Here is a 16,878-nt window from a genome sequence, read left to right as displayed (position 1 = left end):
TGGCCACCTTGCTTTTACCATTGCTTCCCAGGATTCTGGCTCCACAGTGTTCCTATTGACCTCAATTCAGGTCTTTCATGCTGCACAACTTCAAGGGTACACCGTTCACATCACAGTCCACGTGAATAGAATTGTGGAGTGGTGAAGTCCACGTCTTGTGCAGCCACACCCCAAAAGAGGTGATTTCCCAGAGAGATGGATTCACTCGTGGGCATTCAGGCCAGCCATGTTTCCTATAACAGTATGGGTCCAATATTGACTTTGTTCTAACTCTTCTTTAAGGCTTGAATACCTAATTTTTCTTGAATTGATGCTTGGGTATAGATGGGTGCAAGAGTATTCAATAGCTACCCTAACACTGGCTTTGTGACTTCTCTCCCAGAGGGCCTACATTTTGGTCTATGCAAAATTATACCTAATTTAAGAATTGCTTGATGATATAAAAGTACAGGAGCCATATTCTTTCTTCTGAAAAATTTCTGCTCCTGTAAAGACTTATATGTTGTGATGGCCAGCCTTCAAAGTGGTCCCCAATGACCCCCAACTCATGCTCTTGTGTAATACCCTACCACATTCAATCAGGGTGGGTCTCTGTGACTACTAGAATATGGTAGAAGTGATGGTATATCACTTCTAAAGTTAGGTCATAAAAGACATCATGGCTTCTGCCTGCTTTCTCTTTGAGTCGCTTGCTTTGGGGAAGCCAGCTGCGATGTCATGGGGACATTCAAGCAGCCTGTGGAGAAGCTCACATAGCAAAGAATTCCTGCCAAGTGCCACGTGCATGAGCCACCTCAGAAAATCCAGTCAAGCCTTCGGATGACTGCAGCCCTGGCCAATATCCTGACTGTGACTTCAGACCCTAAATCAAAACTGTCCAGCTAAGACACCCTCAAATTCCTAACCCACAGACACTATGAGATAATAACTGTTTGTTGTCTTAAGCCACTAAGTTCTGGGGTGAATTGACATGCAACAATAGATAAGTAATACCCATGAGTCCTCAGAAGACTCAGAGCATCAGTTACGAATATTTAGTTGCTATCTGTGTCTATCAGAAAACCCAAAGCTTAACCAGTGTGATGGATCAATTAGCAAATCTTGAGACAGAAGATCCAAACAAAAATTAAGTGACAGTACAAATCTCCTTAGGGGAAAACCTTTCTTTTCCTTCTCCTTCCCAATTTTGCATATCTAAACTCTGCTCATCCTCAATGGCTGAAATGTTTTTATTTCCACTCCCAGTCCAGCACCACTATGAAGATGTACTATCTTCCTCTTTATCTCTGCTTACCTTGTGGCACCTTGTAACTTTCGCTTTGTATGAAGATACAAGCAAAGTAATGCAGATTTTATTTCCCTTCCAGACAGAGTGAAGTCATGGTTAACAGCACAGGTTTTGAGGTTAGCCTTCTAAAGTTTGTATCCAGGTTTCATACTCAATAGCTGTATGACTTCATGCAAGTCATTCACCTCTTGTGCATCTCCCAGATGGAACTAACATAATACCTGCATCTTAGGGTTGCTATGAGGATTCTAACATATAATCGGTGTAGTCTTTGGCAAAGAAAATTCCTGATAAACATTTATTATGTTAAAACTATTATTACTAGCCAGCTCCGAATGAGGCTGTGGTTGTGAAATTAAACCTTGGCATAATTCCAGAGCTTATTAGACCTTGTAAAAAGTTAGTGCGCTCTCCACGCTTTGGTTTCCTTATATGTAAACTATAAATAAAATAAACTCTCTCATTGGGCCTTGGAGGATAAAACATTATATAATAAATGTAAAACACCTAACACAGAGCCTGACAAATGGTAGGCGGGCAACAAATGTTCGTTGCTTTCTTTCCTCCCAGTTTCTTAAAGTAGAACTGTACAGAGTGGCTGGGGGCTGGCTGCTAAAACATGCTAGATGCAGAAAAGTAAAATGTGCTTCAGGCTTTGTGTGTCAAACTGAGCTGGACATAAACCCAAGCAGCTTTCCATTACTCAAATGTGGAACATGACTGGTTAAGATGTACAAGTCACTTTTCCAATCTTGTTTAATCATACTGGTAATATGAAGCCTTACTTATTTTGATTTCATATTTTCCACATGGTTGATTTTCAGTAGAGTTGCTGTAATTAATGACATAATTTGAAATATAAAGGATCTAATTCATGTTTAGTGTACAAATGGGTGACATATATCTGGACATATATTTGCGTGGCAAACTCCTGGGCTTGGTTACTTGTGCAGTAACCTCAAAGGCAAAGGCTGTGGGCTTGAATGCCATTTGAGCCCTATATACAACAAGAGAACAGGGTGTAGAAATATGGGCATGAGACTAGACATCAGAAAATTGGGGTCTACCTCCCACTCTGCTACCATCTAGCTGTCTGGTTTAGATAAGTCATATCTCTCCAGAAAGGCAAGGTGTTGTAGGGTAAAGCTGTGAGGTCAGAAAGATTCATGTTTGAATCCTGGCTCCACTTCTTCACAGTTGTGTGATATTAGGTCAGTTTTTTGATTTCTCTGTGCTTTAATTTCCTCCTAATTGGGAGCAATAATATCTAACTCATCAGTTTGTGGTTTTGAATGAAATAAACATGCATAGCAACTGGTATATGTTAGGTATTTAATAAACAATGTCTGCTTTTTCTTTCTTCCCTGAGCATCAGTCTGGCCACATGTAAAATAAGCCAGTTGAATTAAGTCCCTTCCAGTTCTAATGTTCTATTATTGTAGTAATTGTACTGTTAAATGCAACATTAAAAAGATCTGGGTGCTTGCTTGTGGTATGTAATGAAATGTTGAATCTGTCTATAACAAGGCCAAAAGCATATCATAATTTTGGAAGGGGGAAAACACAATTTTTAAAGGTATGAATCTAGGAGAGAAGACCTGCCCCATATAGATTATATAGATATTTTATTTGCATTTTGTTGTGTCTGCAGATGGGCTGATTACAGTGATTAGATCACAGTATTAGTCAGAGATTCTGTCTAGTAAATAATGGCAGAACAGATCCAGGGACATCAACCCAGCTGGCAAAGACACCCTTTGGGCCAAAACAAAGCGTGGTTGACCTTTCTCTCTTAGTCCAAACTGTGTCTGATTATTTCATGCATCATTTAGAATCATCTACTCCAAGGTAAGAAGAATCCTTTAAATTTTAAAAATTAAGACAGAGAAAAATTAAAGGTAATACATCTGAGGAGCTTAATTTAGGTTAAAAAAAATATGTATGTGTGTGCCCATGTGTATGAAAAGAATGTGAGAATATTAACCAGATTGTAAACAGTACCTGTTTTTAGATGATGGAGCTAGTTACGTTTTACTTTGTTGTTTGTATTTTCTAAGTTTTCTATAATTATTCTGTATTACTTTGGTAGTGAAAGAGAAAAATGAGTTATGAATATCATAAGAAATTCTCATGGGGACTTAGGCAGATTGCCCCCTGCCTTTCCCCCAGAAATTATAAGTAAATCACGTACCCGGAATTCAGCCTAAGGGACAGAAGTCCTACCATCCCATTGTGGTAGTTTCCCAAGGAAAAAGCAGTAAAGAATCCTTTTAAGAATCTGAACTTAAGAGTGTCATTACATAAAATTTTGCATACATATAATTACATAAGATTAAAATCAGGATTGTAGTTCTGCTTTTATTGCTAATAGCTGTGTGACATTGGAAGGGTATTTGATTATTAGAAACATGGATTACTTCTTCTGTAAAATAAGGATAATAACATGTACTGAATAAATTTCCTTTCTGTGGATCAAATGAGACGATAAATACAAAGCCTCTGGCACACAGTATGAGTATCCGTACTCTCATTTCCTTTTACAAGATTGGTGTACATACCCAGGTTATTGAGCTAGCACCAAATATGGGTCTCATGGTATGATATTTATAGGGTGATTTTGCTTTCCAAAGACAAGAATTAAGTTGGGCTAAGTCAAATATTTTCTTCTCTGCCTGTCATCTATCAAATTTGGTCACCAAACAGAGAATAACCAACTAAATGGAACAGAATATCTTACTGCATAGGTTCAAAAGAAAGTAAGATCTATTTTTAACCAGCAATAGCGGAATCTCATTTTTCCCCTTTTTTGCAACACTCTATGACAAGTTATAGTTCTATAAATTGGTTGAGTTGCATTGAGATTTTTTTAAAAATCTTGTTTTCTTTAGATGACCTCATGAGTGTTAACTCAAAATATTGCTTCTTATGAAAGCACAAGCCAGAATTTGAAATAATCTTGGTAACCGCAAACATTTGGTTCATGTAAATATTTCAAATGGAGTATTAACTTTAAGTATTACTGCTAGGGAGAAAATATTGTATTTATAGCAAAAACATTTAATTTAGAAAATATATATTTTCTTTAAACAGTCTCCCAATCTTCTAAATAACGTGAAAGGAAATTTAAAGTCCCAGTGGAACCACATTTTCAGAGGGAAACGTAAAACCTGTTAGTGAAGCTACATTAGAACTTAACTAGGCAGATAAAATATTTCAGATGGTTTTCAAAGATCTCTGTATCAAGCTTTAGACCCATAGAACTTATTCCAACTAGTAATCTATGCTTGGATATTCCTTAGGATCTCCAAATTCAATATGCTGTCAATTGAATTTCTCTACCCTTTCTCCCCCTCCCCCCATCTTTTCTCTTCCTGTCTTCCCTCTCTTATCACACATCAGTGGGTCCAAGTATAACACCTGGGGATCCTCTAAAGTACTCTTCTCTCATTTTCTGGCCACTCACTCCATCAGCACATAATCTGGAAAGAATCCTAATATTTCCAGGATCCTCTCCCCTTCTGAATTCACTCGTCAGTCCCCTTTCCAGGCTGTCTTTACTTCTTTGAATCACTGCAGTAGCCTCCTGATGGTCCTTTTTGTCTTTAGTCTTACTCCCCAACCTGTCCTCCATATTTGTGACCTTTATAAAAACAGATCTGACAACAGATCTCCTCTGTATTAGATTCTTTAGTGGATTCAGTATCAGCTTTGGAATCCCTTAGTTTAGATACAAAACTTTGCATGTGTTGGCTCCTGCCTACTGTTCTAGTCTCTTCTCTTGCCATTCCCCACGTCTACAATATAACCTTTCAGTCTAGGCATAGTATAACAGTTCCCCTAATGTATCATATTTTTCATATGTTTATGCCTTATCACATGGTATTTCACACTGCCTAGAATATTCTTTTTCCTTCTCCCCCAGTCTAACTCAAATGCAAGTTAATTGTCGTCTTGTCTTGGATGTCAACTTGGAAACACACCTATGTCTCTGATAAACTGATCAGTACAATTGAGCTTACGTTACCCAGGGGTAGGATTGTTTTGGATTTTGTTAGTAATTTTATTTTAAAATCAAAGTGTTGTTACTCTTTCTTGTTATTGTGATTTAAAACATTTTCACATTTCCAAAGGGCTTAGAAATTTGAACTAGGAATAAACGGCATCAGAGAGGAGATGGGGTGAAGGATCTCTCTGGGGTAAGCTGAAGCTCTGCCGCTTTCCTCTGAGCCTTGACAAAATTAAAGCATAATTAACATAATTGCTAACACTTATTTAACGTGTTTTAGGCACTTGATACTTTGCTTAGTGCTTATTATTTATTTGTTCAGTGTTTCCAAACTTCAGTCATTCCTGTATCACTTTTATGCATTGTCCTACAACCAAGTGCCATCTACGTTATAATTTACTTAATGTTTTTCTTTAAATGGACTTTAATCAGCCTACTTTTTCCTATATTGCTTGTTTTAAGCAGTAGTTCTTAAGTATACAGTGCTGCTTATATATTTTATACTTCAATTGAATTTTTTCCATTTACATTTTTCTAAAACACAATAAAACAAATACTTTAATATTATAAAAGAGTTTGTATATTATGTGAAAATTTTATATTGTACCACAGTTTGTGAAATGCTATTTTGTTTCACTTAATCCTCAAGATAATCCTCTGGGTTCAGAACTCTTATTACTGTCATTTGCATTCAAAAGAGAAAAGTGAGACAAAGAGAGATTAAAAGACTTAGCTAAAGTCACAAGTGAGGAAGTGGAAATAATAGTTTGAACTCAGAGCTGCGTGACTCTAAAACTCAAGTTCTAAAACACTATAACATTCTTCAGCCAATGCATGAAAGTATTTTATTCATACCCCCAATTTTGTTTGTAGTGAATGGGAAAGAAAGTAAATATAAAAAATTTAAATAGTTGTGTGGAGTTGATTTTACTCGCCAATTTTTTGGCCAAAGTCTTTGATATTACCCTTGTTTTGCTTCTGTCATTGAAAAAAATAATACATAGATCTTGAAGATAATCTCTCTGTTCAGTCCTCGTATTTCAGAAGTCCAATTTAATACTGATATTTATTTAGTGGTATTGTGTAAGTGTACCTGCCAAATTTCTGACTGAGAAATTCTTTAACATACTAAAAGTGGTATTGGCCATGAGCTGCTTTGGATGTGCTCCACATCCTTGCCTCTGCCAGCCCAGGCACAGAGGGTGGTACTGAAAGTCTTTGAGAAAACAAATTGGTTTGGGCAAATGCGTGAGAATTCTTTCCCAAGCACCTGAGAATGGTTTATGCTAACTGGGCTAGATCTGATGCTGGCTGAGTGTGGGCTGCCTCCAATCCACTTTCTCTTATGCCTTACGTGAGAGCAGGAGTTATTAATTGGAATTATTTTTTTGTATTTCAACTTCATTTGCTTCCTCTCTGTAGTCCACTCTCTCATTTTCTCTCTCTTCCTCTTGTCCCCATGTCCTACTTTACATATGGGCCCTGAATTACAATGCATGGCAAGGCTGAGGCACAGGCACAAAGTGCAGTGGGAGGCTGGTGCAGATAAACTGTGGGCACCAAGAATGCTACTTTGTGTACTGAGAATTATCCTCTTCCAAGGGCGTGCTCCAGAAATGGAGCGTTGGATTGCACAGTCATCTATTCATCTACAGAACTGGTGGGCTGGCTATCTCTGCAATATTTTTCCTCCTGATCTGCCTTCATTCTCTTTGTCATTTGGAGAGCCTGGATGTGATCAATGAGAGGTCTGAAATGGAATGTGTGTGAGGTTAGGAGGGTAGGCTTGGTGGTTCGTTTGTCATCCGTGAGGGAAACATCGTGCTGCTTCCTGATGACAGTTATAGAGAAGAAAATTTAAAAACCAAAAAACAAGTAGTTGTTGAAGGTGATGGCTTGAGCACAATAAAAACAAGATGGGTGGCTATTAAAAAATTATCATTTCAAGCATTTCTCTGCAACAAGAGTCTGAGAAATAGTATGATTACATGTAAACTACTTGGATAATGAACCAATAAAAATGTGGTGATTTTGCTGTGGTGGTCCTAGCAGGACTGTGAGGGGCAGGTGGACATCAGACTGGTGAATGGGAAAGTTTATAGTCTGATTGGCAATCATGTCCCAAATGAGGATTGGGTTGTCTTGCAACCACTGTTCCTTCCCGGGTCCTTCTGGAGCAATCAGACCTGCAGGTCCAGATATGAGCCACGCCTAAGACCATGACATCAAGGTTTCAGGGACAGGCATGGAGGAGGAAGACAACCTGGCATCTTTGAGCAAGACTCCTAAAACAGCAAGGCCAGCCTTTCAGCGAGCGGTTCTCACTGTGTGTTTCCAGTGCGTGGCTTTGGTGGGTATCTACAGCCGCCTTCCTTTGAGTGTGGCTGGCATCAGGAGTGTGAATGGTAGATGGTTTGAGGATTAATCAGCCAAAAAGTATGAGGACTGGACTAGGCAGTAAAGCTCTAAAGAAGGAAGGGAAAAAGGGATCCAATTAAGGTGGAGCTCAGAGCTAGTTTCCTGAACATGTTCAGAGCAGCTTTTGAATTGATCTCAATGGAGTTCATCACAGTCAAAGTTAAGTGGTCACCTAATCCATAATTCTACTTTTATGCAGAATAAAAATTCAGTCATCACAGACCCATGTATATTAAAAAGCCCTTGTAAGAAGGATACCATTCAGGGACCCCTAGAAATCTATTTTGAAAAGTTAACTTTCTTTAATAATATACCTAAAGTCTTCCTGTTATATTTTCTTTTTGCTTTTAATTTTTTAAATTTCTTCTGCTTTATAGGAGATGTAGCAGAGTTGATGACTTTCTTCCATTTCCTAGATCTCTACGTATTTCAACACTATTGTTACATGTCCCTCCCTTCAGTCTTATGCAGTCTCCACTATCAACTAAAGATATTAAATTTTTAAAGGTCTCAGGAGGTTCTATTCTCCAAATCTTGAATCAACAAGTTTCCCTGAATCCAAAGTTTTTCTTTGTGGTGCAGATTTAAGCCTTTTCATTCCATCAGTTCAAAAGAGACATTTAATAAATCTTAATGCTTTTGTTGTATATTAAGGATGATACTAGGTACCAAGAAAATGGTATTTAAGGAGATCAGGATTGAGGTAGGTAAGACACTTAAGTAATAATAAAACAATAGTATTGATAACCAATCAAAATAACAGCTAATGTACTAAACACTACATAGGCATAGCTCATTTAATTCTCAAAAGCCCCTGTGGAGTTGGAGCTAGCATCATACCTATTTTGGTAAGGAACCTGAGGCTTAGAGAAGTGGAGCCATTTTCTGAGCTCATGCATCTACTGAGTGGTGGAGGCACAATCATGTGACATGACAATGGCTACCATGTGGCATGAACAGAATGCTATAGCAGAACCACCTGGAAAAGTCAGGCCACGCTTCAAAGAGGAGGTGACACTGGGACTGGGTCTTGCATAAGCACAGGAAAGGAGAGAGCATGAGCTCACTGTGTTGGTGACTATTGTTAGTGATTTGCTACTGAGTGCGACCCAATGTCTTTGTCTCTCAGGGCTATGTTAAGAAGTCCCAGAGGCTCAGAGTTTAGGTTTAGAGAACATTGAACTGAAAGCTAAAGATTCAAAAGCCAGCTGTTATGACAGATTTCACAGGGTGGGCAAAGGGTGGAAGTGGGAGGGGGCTTGAGGGGAATGATTGAGAGAGGGGGTTTTAGTGAATTCCTCTCTATTTCCAGAAACAACTTAAAGCAACTCAGCAGCTCACTGTGGCATTCGTCACTTGTCAAAACTGGCATTTCCCTTTGTTTAACAAGACAATGTAGAAAAGGTGCATTATGATGAGTAACAATGACTACAGTGCCTGGTTCTAATGCCAAGAGTTATTTAAAATGATAAAAGAGGGGAAATTGTTAGCAGGAGTCATAAATCTGATTGTCTAGTGACTTTAGTCAATGGGCCATCTTCTGATGTACTTTCCCTTTAGAAGGTCATTTGAATGTCCAAGGATATTGATGATCTCTGAGAAAAAGAAACCTCATGCAGCGGAAAGGGCATGGGTGTGATAAGGGGAGATCTGGCTCTGTTTTATAAGCTGTGTGATTTGGGCATGTGGCTGAACCGCTCCGAGCTGCAGCTTCACTATCTCTGGACGTGTGATGTCGTCACTAATATTACCTTCACTGACCTGCAGCGTTGATTTTATCAACCTGACTGGCTGAGAAGGTGCCTCTGCCCAATAAGCAGCATGAGGCCTTAAACAAAACAGCTCAGGCTTTGGAGGCAGACATACTTGATTTCAAATCCTGGCTCTGCTGCTATCTAAACATATAGCCCAGGGCTGGCCTGTTGGTTCTGCTGATTAGAGTGTGATGGTGATAACACCAAGGTCAAGGGCTTGGATCCCCGTACTGGCCAGCCACCAAAATAAAAATCAAATGCAGAGCCCTTTCTGGAATACTTCACCTTCTCATTGTGTCATTCTTTAGTTTTGTCATCTGCAACATGTGCATTATAATTCCTACGTCCCAAAGTTGCTTTGGGGACTAAGGGATACAATGAATATGCAAAGCGCAGCCCTGGTACATGGTCCTTTACTGAAGTCCATTTGTACCTTTCCAGTGTTTTGGATTCATTTAAAGAGGAGGACTAGATAAAGACTTTCAGGCAAGAATAACTGCACAGCGTGCTAAAGCCTCCTGTACTATGGAATGGGAGGTCAATAGTTTTCAGCCCTGGCTGGCCCTTTTAATCACCTGGGGGCAATTAAAAGTATTCCCACGTGTGTGCTCATCCTGAGATCCCGATTTAATGGGTCAGCAGTGAGACTCCAGCCTTGAGGTTGTAAAAATTCCCCAGGTGTTTCTAATGTACACTGGATTCAATCATTGTTTCTCAAACTTTAATAAAAATTACCTGAAAATCTTGTTAAAACGCAGATTCTGATTTTCTAGGTCTGGGGTGGGGCCTAAAATTCTGCTGTCCTAACAAGCTCCTTGGTGAATCTTGCTGTTAGTCTGGGACCAAACGCTGAGTAGCAAGTGACTGATATCCATAAGGGTGGTTCTCTGCCTTCAGTGTTCATCAGAATAACCCACGGCTTGTTGAACACACAGCTCTGGGGCTGGGCTCTGGCCCTCTCAGGTTCTGTTTTAGTTGGATTAGGGAGGAACCCAAGAGAATCAGCGGTCCATACTGTCCATTTCAACTCGAAAATCTCATGATGCTAATTTTGTGATTTTACAAACGAACTTCCCTCCCAGTTCACTTGTTCACTACAAAATTACAGTCTGAAGATTAGTGTGTGGAATCATCATCAGAAACCTGAAAGATGGGTGAACTCAAATGATGTGCCATCCAGACCTGGCTGATCTTTGACACCATGTGCATCTTCAACCTCCAGAATTCTGCTTCCAAGTTAAAGGAGACCTTCACAGAACTCCCTGTGTCAGCAAGATTTACTGTTGACGGACCTCTCATGCGTTACTCAGGAGAGCATCTTTCACTGACAGGAGGCAAACAGAATGACCCTGGACTGTTTTCTGCTCTCTGCAACACATCATGCTTTCTAAAGTGGAATTCTGGGAGAGGATGTGATCTTCGCCACCTTAGTGTCAGACCAAGGAAAAGCGGAGATGGGAGAAAATAACAAGCTGCTTTATTCAGCAGAACAGAGCACTGATCTCTGAGAATCTCAGGGACGTCCAAAAGAATCTGTCCCATGACAGATTGCTTTCTTCCTTCTTTTTCATTTTCTCACCCGTCTGGATTCTTCCTTCACTAACTAGCTAAAAAATCCTCCACTTAGGAGCAGGCTTTTGTCACTTTCCAAGAAAAATTAAAAAACAACTATGAGGGAGTCAAAAACATCATAATCTGAAACTGTTCCTTTGGATAAACATTTTGCACATAATAGATGTAGAAGGTGCTGTTTTCCTAGAACTTTATAAATTTGTAAATAAGTTGATGTAAGGGTAGTCAAGTGGGAAATGAGGGAGAAAAACTCAGATTTTCTTGCTTTCCCCTTTAAAAGTATTTACATCTGTTAGAACACTTGATTGGTCTGTAGAAATATCTGCAGGACAGTGAGAATGGACAACTCAACAATGCAATAATCACACAACAGTTTAGCTAAACAAGTCTTAGGTCATCCAAGTTCCAGGTACTCAACTCTGTATTGTAGTCTCAATCAGACCTTTTTATAAAAGAAGAGGTTAACAGATTGTGGCTACTTGACCTTACTAATATCCTCTGCACTGGAGCTGGACTGGCTGAGTAGAGAGCTGCCGTGTGGTGTGGTTAAGCAGCAGCACAAGACCCCAATTATCCAGATGCATTTCCCAGTCCCCATACTCCCTGGTCCTCAGAGCCCTGCCATTGCTTAGAAACAAACAGGCTTTAGTTATGCTAAAATGTTTGCATTTGGTTTGGAAAGGGAGGGGTGCAGGCCCTGGCACTTAGGGCCCTTTACCAGGAAAAACTGGGAGCCTGTGCAAAGTGGATGGTAACTGCAGTAGAGGAGCCCGTGCAATGCAGGGACAATCCCCAAGTAAGAGTGGAAGTGGAGCTCCGGGAGGAAGGAGTCTCCTGGGGTGAGGGGTCCTAGGTGGTGAGGCCCTGGGGAAGGAGCTAGAAGGAGACGGGTGCTCATCTTCACAATAAAATGAAGGATGCAATGGATGAGGAGCACCAAGACGAACTCTTACTGTTTTTCAGTTTTACTCTGGTTTGGGTTTTGATAGGACAAGAAAAGAATCCCTGTGCTTTAAAATTTATTTGGAATTTCAATTTTTTTTTTTTTTGCTAGAAATAGAAAAACATCTATTAGGCCACATTTCTTGTTTGCAAGACAGTGGCTTCCTTACGAAATATTAAACAGAGGAGGGATGGCCTTTTGCCCGGGATGTTTATTTTATTGATTTGCTTATGTGTAGTGTTTCTCATATGGCAGACACTGTTTTAAGCACTTTAAAATCTTTCCTCATGCATGCTCTTAACAACTTAAGAATTAGGCACTGTTATTTCCATTTTGCAGAGTAGTCTGTAACCACTGTGTCATCCTGCCTCTAATGCTGAGGACAGTGTTCCTGTTCTGGGGAAAACTGGACTGGATGGACTGGTTTTTAAATGCACATCCCTGGACCCATGTGTTGGCCCAGTAACCATCACTGGAGCTCTTGTTTAAAATACAAACTCCTAGGCCTTACACCTGGATTTCTGCCTCACGGAGTCTGGGGTTTTGAAGCACTGCCTTGGATGATGTCTCAGGAACCCCCACCCCTACTGCAACTCCAGGATTCCTTGAGCATTCCGGTTACCCTCGAATGAATGTGATACCAGGGAGCAGCAGTAGCTTATGCTACCACCTCCCATGCATTTTCCTCATCACCCAGCTCTAGTGTCTAAACCAGTCACTGACGGTGACAATTCTGACCACTCCACCTCCAGCTCCATCTGCTGACAACCAGCAGGCTGCCTTGTGTCCTCTGAGCCTCCCACACCCTGCCTGCTTTCCTTCCGTAAAAGCCCGGGGCCCACAGTCATAGGCTGAAACTGTCCCTATTGCAAGACAAAGTGGACATCTCTATTCTCCATAAATAACTGCTGCTCCCCTTCTCTGCTTTGCCATGCAGCGCAGGCAGACGACCCCACCACACAACATTATTTGCTCATTGAAGTTGAATGGACCTGATGTAGCAATGTTTAAACTGGGGACTGGTGATGATGGGATTGAGCCTGGCCTCATCTCCCACGCCCTTCCAGCTTGCATTCTATTTCTACTTCTAGCATCTTCTTACTGGCAGACCCAGAAGAGGCCGGAGGTGCTGGCTGGTCTCTCACTCCCTCCCTCTTCAGTAACATTTTTATGTCTCTTTAAGTGGCTGAGAGTAACATTGTGACTCCCCACAGCCAGAGGCATGAGGAGAATTAGCTATTCTGTCACTTTTGCCGATTGAAGCTCTGCTAATGAGAACAGTGACTTGAGCAAATCAACCACTCTTGGCTTTAAGAAGACTGGGTCATGCCCTGGCAAATGGGAGCAGAGAAGGAGGAGGCTTGCTCCTCGAGGTTGCCACAAGAAATTGGCTTGAGAGTGAGATACAACCAATTCAGAAGACCACTTGTGACAGCCAAGGCAAAATATTCTCATGGCCCTGTGTGAAGAACCCATCACCCTCCAACACTGAAAGATAACAGGGTTATCAAACACTGCATTTTCTTCTCAGCTATGCTTTGTGATTTCCAATAATTTAACTGTTTTTCTATTTAAACATAAGTACATTGTCCTCCTTCTCAGTGTACCATTTGGGACATGCCCATCATCAGGTTGCTTTGACAGAGCACCTCAAATATTCCATGGAAAATAGGAAATATGTTTTTAAAAAATCTCCTGCCTGTCAGGTGATCCCATAAAACGCTCCAGCATCTTTCTTTAACACAGTGGCAAAACATTCTAAATACATTCACAGAAGAAGCAAACTGGATCCTAATTGTCCATCTTGCAATATGTAATAACAATGCACGCATCGGCCACACCTCACAACAGGTGTGTCCCTTACTGCTCCGCGAATGTACACGGTGACTTCTCTAAGGCAGTAACTGAATTAATCTAAAATAGAAAAGGCAGCTAGAGAAGCTCAGCACTGATCTCAGGAGCCCCTAAACCAGCTGGATTCCAGTCATCTAGGTCAGGGTGCCCTAAAATCTGCTCAAAGGCAGTGGCTGCAAATTTGAAATTCTCCAGAGAGAAAAGCACCCCTGATTCTTTTCAGACATAGGCTTTGGATACAAGGAAGTGGGGGAATTGTTTTCTAGCATAGCTTCCTGAGGGGCATTTGTGCCAAAAGTTGGGTATGTTTTTTTTTTTTTTTTTTTTTTTTTTTTTACCACATCCAAGAAATGTGATTTATTTATTCTATTGTATACTTCCTCGATTTCAGCAGCAGTTTGACAGTACTAAATTTAAATACTCAATTGTTGAGCTTTCAGAGCAGAGCTTAAACTGCTACAGCCTACACTGCACTGTTAATATAAAACCTACACACGATGCACTTTCCTCTCTTTCTCCATTTTATTACCTTGAGCTCCTTGACTGTAGAAGAATCTTTGAGCCGATTCAACATCCAAGAGTCTATGAGCAGACTCCACATCCAGAAAATAATCCATTTTGGGATAATCCATCCTTGGTGTTTCAAACACAGAGTTTTGAGAAGAAAAAATGTTCACTTAGATCCCTATAAAGAGGGAAAAAAAAATCCGCAATATTTTAGACTGTCAGATATAAAGTATATCTCTCTCTATATATACACTTAACATTTTTTAAATAAAAATATTCCATTATAATATCCAACTATTTGACTGACATTTCCAATTCTAAAGCCACCCCTTGACATAGCTTTCCTATTGTATGAGAAAATGGAACATTTAGCCAACATTTATTAAAAGTAATATATTCTATGGGCCGGCCAGTTAACTCAGTTGGTTAAAGCACAGTGTTGTAACATCAAGGTCAGGGGTTCGGATCCCCGTACCTGCCAGACACACACACACACACACACACACACACACACACACACACACACACACACACACACACACACACACACACAGACAGTAATATATTCTACTCAAGAAAATATTACAGATGATCCAGGCTAAAGAGAGATAACATACCAGTCTTTCCTTCCCTGTATTAGCTGGAAAATATACTGTTAAATTCACATGCTGTCAGTTTTCAAAAGGTCTGTGTGATAAACAGCATCACTGAGCATCAGCCGTTCTGTTGATCTTCAATTCGATTCAGGGACATTAGGATTCCCCTTGAGCAGGGAGAACTGCTTGGGAATCTGAGCTCTGTTCCTAGACGCCTTGTGTTCATGACACACTCTAGCATGTTTGCTGTAAGAATGCCTGGAATTCCTCCTTTTTCAGTGGTTCCCTCCAGCACATTTTATAAAGTGCTACAGGATCGTCACCTGCCTGTGCCTGATGCAGGCTGCCTTTGGGAACAAATTGTGGTCTGTAGAACAGCAACTATTATTGTGGCATTGCAATGATCCTCATAATATTATCCTGCACTAGCCTGCCAGGCAGCAAACACACTTCATCAGAAAACATTCAGCCTGTTGGATTCCTTTCTTTTTTCTTTTTTTTTGAGCCTACGTAGGCTTTCCCTGATACTTGCAGAAATGAAGTATCTCTATTAATGCAGGATATTTTTTTGAAAAAGTCATAAAGCAAAGTCATTAAAATCAAACTCAGAAGACTAATCAATTGGTTTTTCTTTCTAACCATACATATTTTAATGTAAGAAGCCAAGTCCAGAAAGAGAAAACTTTAAAAAATACCCAAAGGTACCCAAACAGCAAATATACTTACTGCAAAAAAATCAAGGGCTAGCTGTCGGCAGAAAAACAAGAGCAGTTTCAGCCAGTGTCTTTGATACCACTAAATATTCCCGATGAAAGCAAACAGTTTTGATTGTTTGATTAGAACAGTGATGAATAATACATACCGTCCACTGGACTTCCTTTTTCAGATAAAATGGCCAGAACTCGTTACCTTAGCAACGGAAGGTGACGCCAGCCTCAGCCTCTCTGAACCCTCCCCTGTGAAGGAAGAAAATTACCAGTTTCCCGTGTGCAACTTTGGCAGAAAACCATCAAAATCTACATGTAATCGTCACACAGGGCCATGCCCCACCCCACTCCCATCTCTTTTGCAGGGAAATGTCATAGTCATTTAAAAATGGATTTGTGGCTTAATGATTTATTTTTTATAATCTCAAGTCTCAGTTTGATTTGTGATTATAACAGAATAGAATGTTAAATGATTAAACAATATGATGAGCAAGTTGTCTAGAAATCATGGTAGGGGGTGGCTAATACTGACCTAAGGGTGGCAAGAATGGGAGGTGAATGGGGAAAGGCTATGTTGGCTAGCATATGTTAGACATCCCGTTATAATTAATACGCTGAACAGTCACCAGCATCTCGACTGAAAATAACTCTCTTCCCTTCTGCGAATCAGTCACTGGAAGAAGCTGAAAATGCTGTCTGAAATTTCCCAGATTTTGAAAGATGCATTGTAACATCGATCTATTGGGAGATTTCCCCCTTCTGTAAAGGAAAGCTAGCCAAAGAGATAAATGAAAAGAAGAGTCTTGAAGTTAGCAGCTACTCACCAGCACGTGTTGACCCCTTTCAACAGGACACCGCAGAGCATAAACGGAAGCTGTGCAATGCTTCTGAGCCCACAAGCCCAAATGAACAGCTTCTAATTTTCCCTTCAATCTCGATTCACGAGCACTGAGCAGAGGAAAGTGATGGATTTGCCCATTTTATACTGTGATGAAATGCAACCCCTAAGAAGAGATCTGAGTGGAGTTGCTCTTTAGAACACATTAGACGGCTAATTTAAGAAAATTGAAAGGTTTTGTTTTACTGTCTTTTATGTGTTCTTCTCTGCTACCCCCTCAATTTAATTTGCATTTAAAATGATTCTCATGTCTCCTCAGCTCTCCAAGGTGTGGAGTACTTTCTCAACACGAAGTCTGCTCCAGTAGGGTTTGGTGCAACACCAGTTTTATTTGG

At 40.2% G+C, this 16,878-nt stretch overlaps 1 protein-coding gene across 1 annotated transcript in view; it reads right to left on the bottom strand.

Moving 5' to 3' along the window:
• Positions 1-14,467, bottom strand: part of PHACTR1 (phosphatase and actin regulator 1) — a 500,634-nt gene extending 486,167 nt beyond the window's left edge. Inside the window, exon 1 of the mRNA XM_063098224.1 lies at positions 14,365-14,467. Within this exon, the coding sequence (XP_062954294.1) occupies positions 14,365-14,467 (103 nt within the window). The remainder of the gene's footprint in view (positions 1-14,364) is intronic.
• Between the last annotated feature and the right edge of the window lie 2,411 nt (positions 14,468-16,878).

Source organism: Cynocephalus volans, chromosome 5 (assembly GCF_027409185.1).
Source record: "Cynocephalus volans isolate mCynVol1 chromosome 5, mCynVol1.pri, whole genome shotgun sequence".
NCBI lineage: Eukaryota > Metazoa > Chordata > Mammalia > Dermoptera > Cynocephalidae > Cynocephalus > Cynocephalus volans.
This window is presented reverse-complemented; position numbering and strand designations above follow the sequence as displayed.